Source organism: Pogona vitticeps, chromosome 1, assembly GCF_051106095.1.
Source record: "Pogona vitticeps strain Pit_001003342236 chromosome 1, PviZW2.1, whole genome shotgun sequence".
NCBI classification, from domain to species: domain Eukaryota; kingdom Metazoa; phylum Chordata; class Lepidosauria; order Squamata; family Agamidae; genus Pogona; species Pogona vitticeps.
The window spans coordinates 20,396,266-20,406,471 of NC_135783.1; the positions used below are offsets into that span (position 1 = coordinate 20,396,266).

At 49.3% G+C, this 10,206-nt stretch overlaps 1 protein-coding gene across 5 annotated transcripts in view; it reads left to right on the forward strand.

Annotated features, from left to right (window-relative positions):
- LOC110080763 (phosphofurin acidic cluster sorting protein 2) overlaps window positions 1-8,562 on the forward strand; it is a 187,566-nt gene extending 179,004 nt beyond the window's left edge. For 3 of the 5 annotated variants that reach the window (XM_072989067.2, XM_072989077.2, XM_072989055.2), the window contains 7 exons: window positions 610-642; window positions 1,317-1,359; window positions 1,629-1,671; window positions 2,799-2,940; window positions 3,652-3,875; window positions 4,057-4,170; window positions 6,123-8,562. In XM_072989067.2, coding sequence (XP_072845168.2) covers window positions 610-642; window positions 1,317-1,359; window positions 1,629-1,671; window positions 2,799-2,940; window positions 3,652-3,875; window positions 4,057-4,170; window positions 6,123-6,238 — 715 coding nt within the window. In that variant the 3' untranslated portion in view covers window positions 6,239-8,562. The remainder of the gene's footprint in view (window positions 1-609; window positions 643-1,316; window positions 1,360-1,628; window positions 1,672-2,798; window positions 2,941-3,651; window positions 3,876-4,056; window positions 4,171-6,122) is intronic. The other 2 variants (XM_072989060.2, XM_078382897.1) reach the window with 1 other exon arrangement.
- The last annotated feature ends 1,644 nt before the right edge of the window (window positions 8,563-10,206 follow it).

A 10,206-nucleotide genomic window follows, 5' to 3' on the forward strand; every position in this document is an offset into this window, starting at 1 on the left:
TAACTAGAGTAGACCCATTGAGTCAGTTGCTGAACGGTAAGTCAGCATATACAGAAATGCCATTTATGTATTAGGTGGGTCTACTCTAGCTGAGAAGAGCAATTGGAGATAGGCCATAATTATTTTGTATGGTATGGTGTTATTACACACTACAGCCCTGAGAGGTTTTGCCTCCTCTTTTGTGTATAACTAGTTCAGAGTTCTCCCTCTCTCTCTGTGCCCATCTCCTGCTATCTCTTTCTGTTCCAGAATTTTCTGCCAATGCTGGCACCCCGACCATGGCTCTTCTGGGCCACACTGACTTCTCCCATTTGCTTATTATATTCGTCCAAATGAAAAGAGGGAGAGGACCTGGGGGTGGGGAGAATCAACCTCTTTCCCAGCCCTGTGAGCTCTTGTTCCTTCGCTCTTTGTCTCCCACCTGGTTGAGTCTTAGGGTGGCCAGAGTTGCCCAGTGGCCATAAGTGGGTGAGGTGGGCCCCATGCGTTGTCAACCAGTCTGGCCATCCTAAAAGCCATTGTCTTTTAACAGCTTGTGTTCCAGCAGTGCTTACGCCTCTCCCTCTTCTTGGTTTATTCCCCCCCTTTTTTTATTTTTTGGCATTCAAGGAAAAGAAGCCTCTATTTTGATTTTTACATCAGGTATTGGACTGTGGCTTGCTGCGGTGTCACCTCTCTCTCCTCTGTGTCTGTCCCCCGTCGCCTCTCTTTGTGCCAGGGACAGAACCGGCGCCTCCCCGTCTGCCTCGTTGTGCGGCCAGGGCTCGCTGGCTGATCCCAGTTGCATGTGTGAATGGGGAAGGAAGCCTCCTTTCCCCTTTCCGCGTCTTCTGCATCTGCCCCCTTTGCCCTGTCTCCTCCTCTTCCCCGTTCCGTGTCGAATCCTGTGCTGAGCGCCTTTGGGTCGGGGTCGGTTGCTGTTCTCTGTGAGGCGGAGGGACCCTGTCCTGCTTCCTTCCCGCCATCCTGATCCCAAGGGACGACACGCCGTTGCTTGGCTCTGTGATAGCTGCTTGTTGTCTATCACCACGCTTTGGCTGGGGCTGCCTCAGAACAAGGCCGGGACCCCACAGGATAGGAGAGTGTAATGAGCACCCTTGTACTGTATCTCTTTTGCATGGGTCCAGGGGCACCCCAGGGTGGGGGCCCAGCTCCTCTTCGCTGCCCTTCACAAGCCTGTTGCTTCTCTGGTCAGCAGAGGAGGAGGAGGACGAGGAGGAGAGGTCCACCTCACAGTTGCCTTTAGTGGCATGGGGTTCGGCGGGGACCCAAGGACCCAAGGCAGCTTCTAACAACATCTTTCTTCCCCTTTGCAGTCCAGATGAGGATTCCTGCCAGAAATTTGTACCGTTTGTCGGGGTGAGTATTCCTTGCCGTGGAATGGCCAGTAATGGCGAGAAAAATCCTGGCATCATCTTTCAGCACCATTATCTTCCCTGTGGGACCCTGAGGTGGGAGATGGAGAGTGTTTGCCTCCTAAGATTGCCAAAGGACCAACCTAAGAGCTGAAAGGGCTGCTTGAGGTGGAGCCTGGTTCTGGCTGCCTTGGGAAGTGGGCTTGGGGTTGGGAAAGGGCCGTCGGCAGCTTCTATGCTGAGTGCCTTCTCCTTTCCCCCATGTTTTGGCAGGTGGTGAAGGTGGGACTTGTGGAGCAGTCCTTCAACACGTCAGGTGAGAAGCAGACACCCGGAGCGACAGGGTTGGGACTCCTGCCCTTATGCCAAGGACTCGAATAAGATCTGTGTTCGGATCCAGATCGAGTCAGCCAGTAGGATTTGGGGCAGGAAAAAGAGGAGTTGTGTCAGGCTAGGCCAAGGTGGGGCACCGGGGGGGGGGGGAGTGTCGAGTCTTCTTCAGCCGAAAGCCAAATTCCACCTTTGGAGGGGGATCTTGGGAACACGACTCCCAGCAGCAGGAGGGACCATGTGTAACCCTCACTGACTAGACTATGTCAGGTGAGGGCCCACACGTACCTGCTGCCGGGCTGTGGGGGGCTGCTTCTATGATCACCACCCCCAATTTTTTTTCTAATAAAAATTGATATATTTTATCACTGATAGAAGCCCCCCTGTGCTCCCCCCAGGATATTTTTAATAAGAAACAAAAATGGAGGTCCCCTGAGTGCTGTGGGGCCCTAAAATAATAGCAAAGTTGCACCCGCCCAATAGAGGACATAAGGGAATTTTTTGGGCCTAAAATAGTCCTTGAATTGGGGCCTGGGGTCCCAGCATTTTGCCCGGCCGTGGACTGGACCACTTTTGCATCCTAGCGACAGTGAATTCCCAAGGGTGCCTTTTGGCAAGTCCTTCAAACTTGCCAAACGTGGCCCTCAGCTTCACAAGAGCCATGTCGACACTGTGAAGCACCCACATAAATGGAGAGTGACATTCCACAAGAGCCCAGAAGCTCTTCAGAATTTCTGATATTGAAGCTGGGGGAACCAGTGCTTGTATTTTCCTAAGGTGAAAGAAATCAATAAATGTGCCAGTTTGAAAACACGGGATTGTGTTCTTGGTGTTGCTGGAGTGAGCCGGAGCGGTTACAGTCTGGTGGCTGTGTATGCCTAACATGGCTCCCTCTGTCAGCCCAGGTGCAAATAGGAGACTGAGCATTAACTGCCCTACTTGGGTCTCTCACGTTTTCAGTGTCGGTGGTCAGTGTGAAAGCCAGAAAGCCAGAGATGGCCCACTCATGATGCTGCAGGCAAACTGGCAGGCAAGCTTTCAAGGGCTTCTCCATTATAATCAGATTCCTCCTTCTTTGTTCCCTTCCTCTTCATTATCTCCTGCTTTCCTTAGTTGATTCTGACGATGCTACCATCTGCACCACCTCGCTGCTGAGCTCATCATCCCCGTCTGGTGGAGGGGTTCCTTACACCAAGGAGGCAGTGGGTACCCCTCCGCCTTCTCCATCCGTCAGCAGTGGGCTCTCTGGAGCCGGGTAAGCACTTTTTGGCTGAATCGGTTAGGGCCGACCCTGCCCTTTGGCAGAACAGTTTTCCTGTCCGGAGGAGGCTTGGTGGAGGCTTCCCCACTGCGTAAGCTTCAGCGGTGAGTCAGCCAACCTCTGGGCATGGAATGGCCTTTTTTTTTCTTTTGCCCAAGGCAGCATGTTTGCATACACTGGGCCCAACTAAAGGAGGGGGGGGCTCGTGTAGCAATGGGAAAAATAATCCTTCAGACACCTGGAGCCTTGTGGGAATGAGAGGCTTCTTGGAATAGCGTGGTAGTCACTCCAGGGCTTCAAGCAGGTACTCACAAAGTCGAAGCAAGTGAGCCAGTCTGAGAGCCAAACCACATGATCGGTAGAATCATGTGGTCCTGCTGTACTGGCGCCCTTCGGACCTCTAGAGGGGGTGTTTCAAATTCCTGAAGGTTCTCCCCAGATTAAAAACTCTCTGTATATATTTCTTTTTAAGCATATATACTACGAGTGTGTATTTTGTGATTAGAGAGTGGGAATTCACTTTTTAAAAAACTTTTATGGAGGGAGAGGGGCTTCAAACCAAAAAAAAAAAACAGGTTTTGGGATTCCCAACCCCTGCCTTGTGCGTTGGATTTCTAGAGACCAATATGAGCTGGGATTGTGCCGATGGTACGGCTTGACTGGGATGCTTCCTTTTATTGTAACCTGATTTTCTATCCTTCCCAGCAATTTGAGTCCTGGTGTGGAGGTGATGGGTCTACAGGTGGATTACTGGACAGCTCAGGGTCCAGAGAAGAGGAAAGAAGCTGAGAAACGGGAAACTGGCATCAAGAATACCCTGAAAAGCAATTTCCGCTCCCTGCAGGTCAGCCGTATTCCCGGCCCTGGCGAGCTGATCCCGGCCAGCACCATGGCCATGACAGTTGTCACCAAGGAGAAGAACAAGAAAGGTAGCAGCCTGGCTTCAGGCCGTCCCCTTTTTCTGCAGACTTTTAGCAGCTCCGCTGAAGGTCAGATTCCCAACCTATTTATTGCATGCCCTGTGGAACGCAGTCCCAGCCCCAGCTCAGCTTTAAAATGACATTTCCCGGAGGGTGCCTTTATTCAGTCTGTTCCTCTTGTCCTTTCTAGTGATGTTCTTGAGTAAGAAGCCAAAAGAGAAGGACTTGGAGCCCAAGAGCCAAGTGATTGAGGGAATCACACGCCTGATCTGCACAGCAAAGCACCAGAACACCATGCTGCGCGGTAAGCGGGCCGCCACACTCCCTTCTTTGAACCCGGTCCCATTGCAGTTTGAGTCAGCATGCCAAAACATGGAGCTTGGAAAAAACAAAGCTATTGCAGTCATGCATGGTCAGTGTTTCACAATGTCATCAGCTGTTTTGGGACCAATCCCCATTTTGAGGGGAATGTGAATTACAGTTTCTGAAAATGATTGTCCTGTAAGAGCAAAGCAAGTTCCAAAAAGCCTTATTTACCCACCCATGCCCAAAAATAGAAGTGGCCTTCCAGTCCCTTCTGGTTCCATATCTAACAGCTGGTGCAGCCCTTAGAGGGTCTTTGGCCCTGAAAAGTGGGCTCCGGAGCCCCTAAACATGCTTAGCATCGTTCTGCAATGCTGGTAGGGAACCTGTGGCCCTCCTGATGCTGTAAGTAACTTCCATCTGCCCTAGCCATCACTCACCACCAGTGGGCTCCATGGCACACTGGTTAAACTGCAGTATTGCAGTCACACCTCTGCTCATGGTCTGAATCCTATCCCGGTGGATTCAGGTACCCCTCTCAAGGTTAACTCAGTGCTACTGTTCGGTGGATTTGTAATTGGTTGACTGACTGAACCCAAAGGGGGGGCTTACCAGTGGCTTCTCTTCATCCTGGAGAGAGGTAACTGTTTTGGGCCCTGTGCTATTCAACATCTTTATCAATGACTTTGATGAAGGAATAGAGAGTATGCTAATTAAATTTCCAGATGACACCAAATTGGGAGGGGTTGCTAATTCCCCAGAGGACAGGATTAAAATTCAAAATGACCTTGACAGATTAGTGTCCTGGGCCAAAACTAACAAAATGAATTTCAACAGGGAGAAATGTAAGGTCCTAAAGCTAGGCAGAAAAAAATGAACTGCACAGATATGGGATGGAAGACACCTGGCTAGACAACAGTACCTGTGAAAGGGATCTGGGAGTCTTGGTAGACCACAAACTGAACATGCATCAGTAATGTGATGTGGCTGCCAAGAAAGCCAATGCGATTCTTGGTTGCATCAATAGGAGTATAGTGTCTAGATCAAGGGAAGTGATAGTACCACTCTATTCTGCTTTGGTCAGACCTCACCTGGAGTATTGTGTCCAGTTCTGGGCACCTCAATTCAGGAAGGATGTTGACAACCTGGAAAATGTCCAGAGAACGGCAACCAAAACGATCAAAGGTCTGGAAGCCATGTCCTATGAGGAGCGGCTTAGGGAGCTGGGAATGTTTAGCCTTACAAAAAGAAGGTTAAGAGGGACATGATAGCCATGTTTAAATATTTGAAGGGATGTCATGTCGAGGAAGAGACAGGTTTGTTTTCCATGGCTCCAGACACTAGGACAACGAGCAATGGTTCCAAACTACAGGAAAAGAGATTCCACCTGAATTTCAGGAAGAACTTTCTGACACTCAGAGCTGGTTGGCAGCGGAATAGGCTGTGCCTCAGAGTGTGGTAGATTCTCCTTCTTTGGTGGTTTATAACCAGAGGCTGGATGGCCATTTGTTGGGAGTGCTTTGATGAAGTTCAGGTTGGACTCGGTGGCCCCTGTGGTCTCTTCCAACTCTGTGATTCAATGATTCTATGAACCCAGCCTTCAATCCTTCCAAGGTCAGTAAAATGAGTACCCAGCCCAGTGTGGTTTGCATCATTATGCTGTAAACCTCTCAGAAAGTAGTTTAGCACCATGGGATGGTGTATAAGTCAAAATGACACCTATGGCATAAAATGATGGAAGGTGCTGCCCAGCAATACCTGGAGGGCCTAGATTCCCCCTTCCATGCTCTACAAAATAGCCTGGCTTTACTTTGAATCCTCTCTCTAGCACCAGGACCAAAAGGGAGTTTCGCTTCCATGATAAGGCACTCTCTGTCCCCAGTTGGACACTCAGAACTGTTGCTCCTGCCTTTGCTGCTCCCAGCCTGAGTGTATGTGTCATGTTTCTTGCAGTTTGTATCGATGGTGTGGAGTGGAACGATGTGAAATTTTTCCAGCTGGCTGCACAGTGGCCGACACACGTCAAGCATTTCCCGATCGGTATCTTTGGCTACACAAAAAGCGTGTGATCCAAACCAGGCAGCAGCCTGGAAGGACCCAGGGTCTCTGCCAGATGGCACAAAGAGGGACTATCCAGCTCCTTCACTTTAGAAGACTGATTGACTGCCTGGTGCAGGAGCTCAAGTCCAGTCGTGACCCTGCTTGCTCCGTTTGTTCTGTGCAGGGAGCATCCTGGTTTGCTTTACGTCTCACCCATGAATTTTTTAGTTTTAACGTGAACGTGGATCCTAGGAAATGGAAGGAAGATGCACACACACAGACACACAGACACGGCTTCTTAACCTGAACTCTCGAGAATAGAACAGCAGGCCAGTCTTCTCCATTCAGGTGGGGTCAGGAATGAAAGAAGCTGAGGGGATTTGCGTAGCTCTCCCTGACTGGCATGTGTCTCAGGGCAGCCAGTTCTTGGTTCCCTTCCATGCCTTGCCTTGCCTTGCCTGGCTGGCTTGGGCAAGAAAGAGGAAGGCCGGTTCGGTTCCCTTGGCTGTCTTGTACATCCTCCAGCAGGAAAACGGAAGAGGTGTGTTGACGCCTTTCTCCTAGGGATGCTTAGTCAAGCTCACCCAGTAGTGCTCTGGGCAAGCTGGACCTCTGCCCACAAGTGCCACTCCACAGTCCTGCGTCTCTCAGAACCAACCTGAGGTCAACTGGGATCTTGTTGTCTTTTAACGTGAAGCAGCTTTCCCCCCGCCCCTCCCCCGTCTCTCTTATCCAGATCCTCCCAGCGAGGCTGGCACTGCGCAGCGTCTCCCTCCTTTGCTAATAGATTCAGGCCAGAGTACAGAATGCTGAGAATTAGAGCTCGCAGGTTGCTTTGGGCAGTTCACCCCCTGCTTTACAATGTTCCTGAGAAAAGATACTGGAGTCGTTGCCTCTTCCCCTTCGCCGGCAGTGGTTATGAGAGAGGGAAGGCAGCACTTGCGTGTCTGGTTTGGCACCTGCAGGCTAGGCAGCTCTTGCAAGGGCGAAAGCAAAGAAGGGCTGGGCCTTTGCACGGTCGGCGGGTTTCTTGAGGGAAAGGCAGAGAAGCTCAAGCCAAGTGCCCTTCCAACAGGAAGAAAAAGCCCTTACTAAGCAGCCAAGGTGGGAGGAGGCAAGGGCCTTCCCTGCTAACCAATCTGTTTGAAAAAGGGATCTTGAGGAATAGGGAGGCCTCTTCCCAACAGATGCACGCAAATGTGGCCTGCTTGCTAGGTGGTTGCTAAGGGGAGATTGTGTTCTTGCAGGTGCTGGGGTAGGTTGGATCCCTGCTGTCTTTTTCCTGGCATGAGGTAAAGGTACCAGTGATTACACCAGTTTATGAGTTAGTACACTCCATTTGCAACCAGTATAAATGACACGCCCATCCCTTATTTATACCCATAGGTGGGTATAAATGACCCATCCACCTGTTCCTTCTCCCTCAAACCGGCATGGTCCTTGAATTGCAAGTCAGCCCATGTTCTAACTACTTTGCTCTAGACCGATGAGCTTCTTGTGCTCTGACAGTGCTGGGAAATGTTGAGACTAGAAATGGGCACGACTTAAGTCCCTCTTTGTATGAACTGTAACATGCAGCACCACCTTCCCACCTCCTCCGACAGCCGACCATTCTAACAAGGAGGTGGGATGGGAATTCTCCCTGCTCAACCATTCAGTGGTCGGCTGCTGGAGGAGGCAGGGAAGGTCATGGCCAAACTAGCCCAACACCAGAGAAGGAGGACCTCGATGGTGCGTGGCATGTGAGTAGGCCAGCTAAACTAGAGGGTAGGGAGAGGAAACGTGTGGCAGCTGTGCAAAGAGATATGGCTTAAGTCGTGCCCATCTCTAGTTGAGACCTAGTGGTATGCAGGATGAGAATAATAAATGAGCAGAAAGGAATCCACTCCACCCCTTACTTTGATTTTCCCCCCCTGAAAGTACCTACATTGAGCAAGGGAAGCAAAACAAGAGAGCCAGAAATTGCAGTGAGGTAAACGAACCTTTCTGTGGCAGCTACTGGGGTCTCCTTGCCTTCCCTGACTGGATGCGCAGTTTTTCTCCCTGCCCCACCAGCCCTCTTCCTTTCTCTTCAGCCCAGACCACGTTGGCTTCATGGATGGGCCTCGGCCTTCCTGGAGCCTGTGGCCCTAGAACTGCCAAACCAACCTCCCCTGCCTTGAAAGTGCACCCTGCCGAACTCAAGAGACCTAAACTGTGGTATTGCGCCTGCCCAGCGGGTGCAGCTGCTCATGGTTAGGACAGCAGGGAGGGTGGGTTAACCCCATTTTTTACAAGATTCTATTTTTGTTAAACTTAATGTAAGGTTGCTTTCTGTATTAATTTTAATAAATTAATGGTGGTACCATTGTGACTGTGAGTGTCAGCATCATCTGTAAATCAAGCTTGAGATCATACCTTGTTCTTTATGCCTTGTGTGTTTGTTGCCTTTTCACCGCTAAAAAGACCCAAAGCTAAGTTTCATAGTTGGTGAAGCATTGGCTCGTCTTTCTCCATGTGGACTGCAGTTCAATTCAGCTGGGACTGGAGGCAGAGGAAGGCTGCACAATTAGCCTTGGCCCCTGCCCTGGGGCAAATGAACTTCTAAAAGCCAGGGGATGGTCAAGAACAGTCATGGAGAATTCCGTTCGGGAATTTAAAAAAATCCACTACCTGTCTTCTCTAGGAGGTATCTCAACAGGTAGGTGTCCTTATTTTATCAATTATCAGTTCAGTAGAAAACAAGCTCAGCTAGTATAGGCTAAAGATGTTTTCACCTTTTTTGACTCTGGTAAAGCTATCGATGTTTTGACCAAAGATGGGACTATCTGAGGTGAACCACCTGGACCTGCCATCCTCCAGGAGCTGTCCCACGGCAACTCATGGCAGCCCTGCCCAGCATAGACAAAAGGGAAGGTTTAATGGGAGTAGCAGTTCTGTCATATCTGGGGGAACTCTGGGTTGCCTACCTAGTTTCATCTCCAAAATTAAACAATATACTCAACCTTTTAGCACCAAAGATGGAGATAAGCAATAGAAGCCCTATTCAGTAGCATAAAACAGATCTCCTGGATAAACTAGAAAAAGAGTCATGCCATAGAAGCAATTTAGAGACTGAAAGAATGATTCAGACTTTTGACATAAATGGCACATGGTCCCCATATCCACTATGTCCAAATCCCTCCTAGTTGCTGTTCAGTCTGACTTGTTCATGCACTCAGTTTGATATGTTAGAGAATCTCCTCTCTAAAGAAGAAAAACTAGGCAAAGGAAAAGCAGAATGTATACTGAATCTGCCTAGAGTGATCAGCCGCCTAGAGTAGTCACCACGGCCAGATAGGCGGGATACAAATAGAATAAATAAATAAAATAAATTAGGAGAAAAGCAGCATATAAATATTTTAAATGAATATGAGTGAAATCCAGGCCCAGGATCCAATGTTATTGACTAATGTAGATCCAGGAATTCCATGAATAGCTGAAATCTGCTTTCCAAAGCAATTTATTCTAGAGCTTAAATGATTATGGTAGCTCTTCTATCTGGGTAAAGAATGGCTCCCTCCTCCTTCCATTTTTGCTTGGTTGAAGTAGGTGATGATGGATAAAATCTGTGGGCACTGGATCTTACATAACTGGTAGAGCAACCCTGTGCTTTAAGTGCTAGTCTGCCTTCAGTTTAGGGGGTGCTGGAATTGCCCATCACCTGCTTATAAAAGTAAAGCCACTACAGTGTGAAGTTAGGCGGGTATGATGCTGAGATTTCTCAGTATCTCCTTCCGAGTAGCCAGCTGAAGGAGTTTCCTTCTCTGTCATACATGAGGGATAAAGAATTTGTGGACCACCTGATCTTGCAAGAATGCCATGCCTGTCACCCCTGGCTACCCAAGCTAAAGCGATTTGGAGCTGCTGCTGAGCAACATCTGTACATTCTCACTGCAGGCACTAATTATGTTGCTGACATAAGAAAGGTAGCATATGCTCTGTAGCCGTTTCAAAGAATTAACACAACGGACCCTGG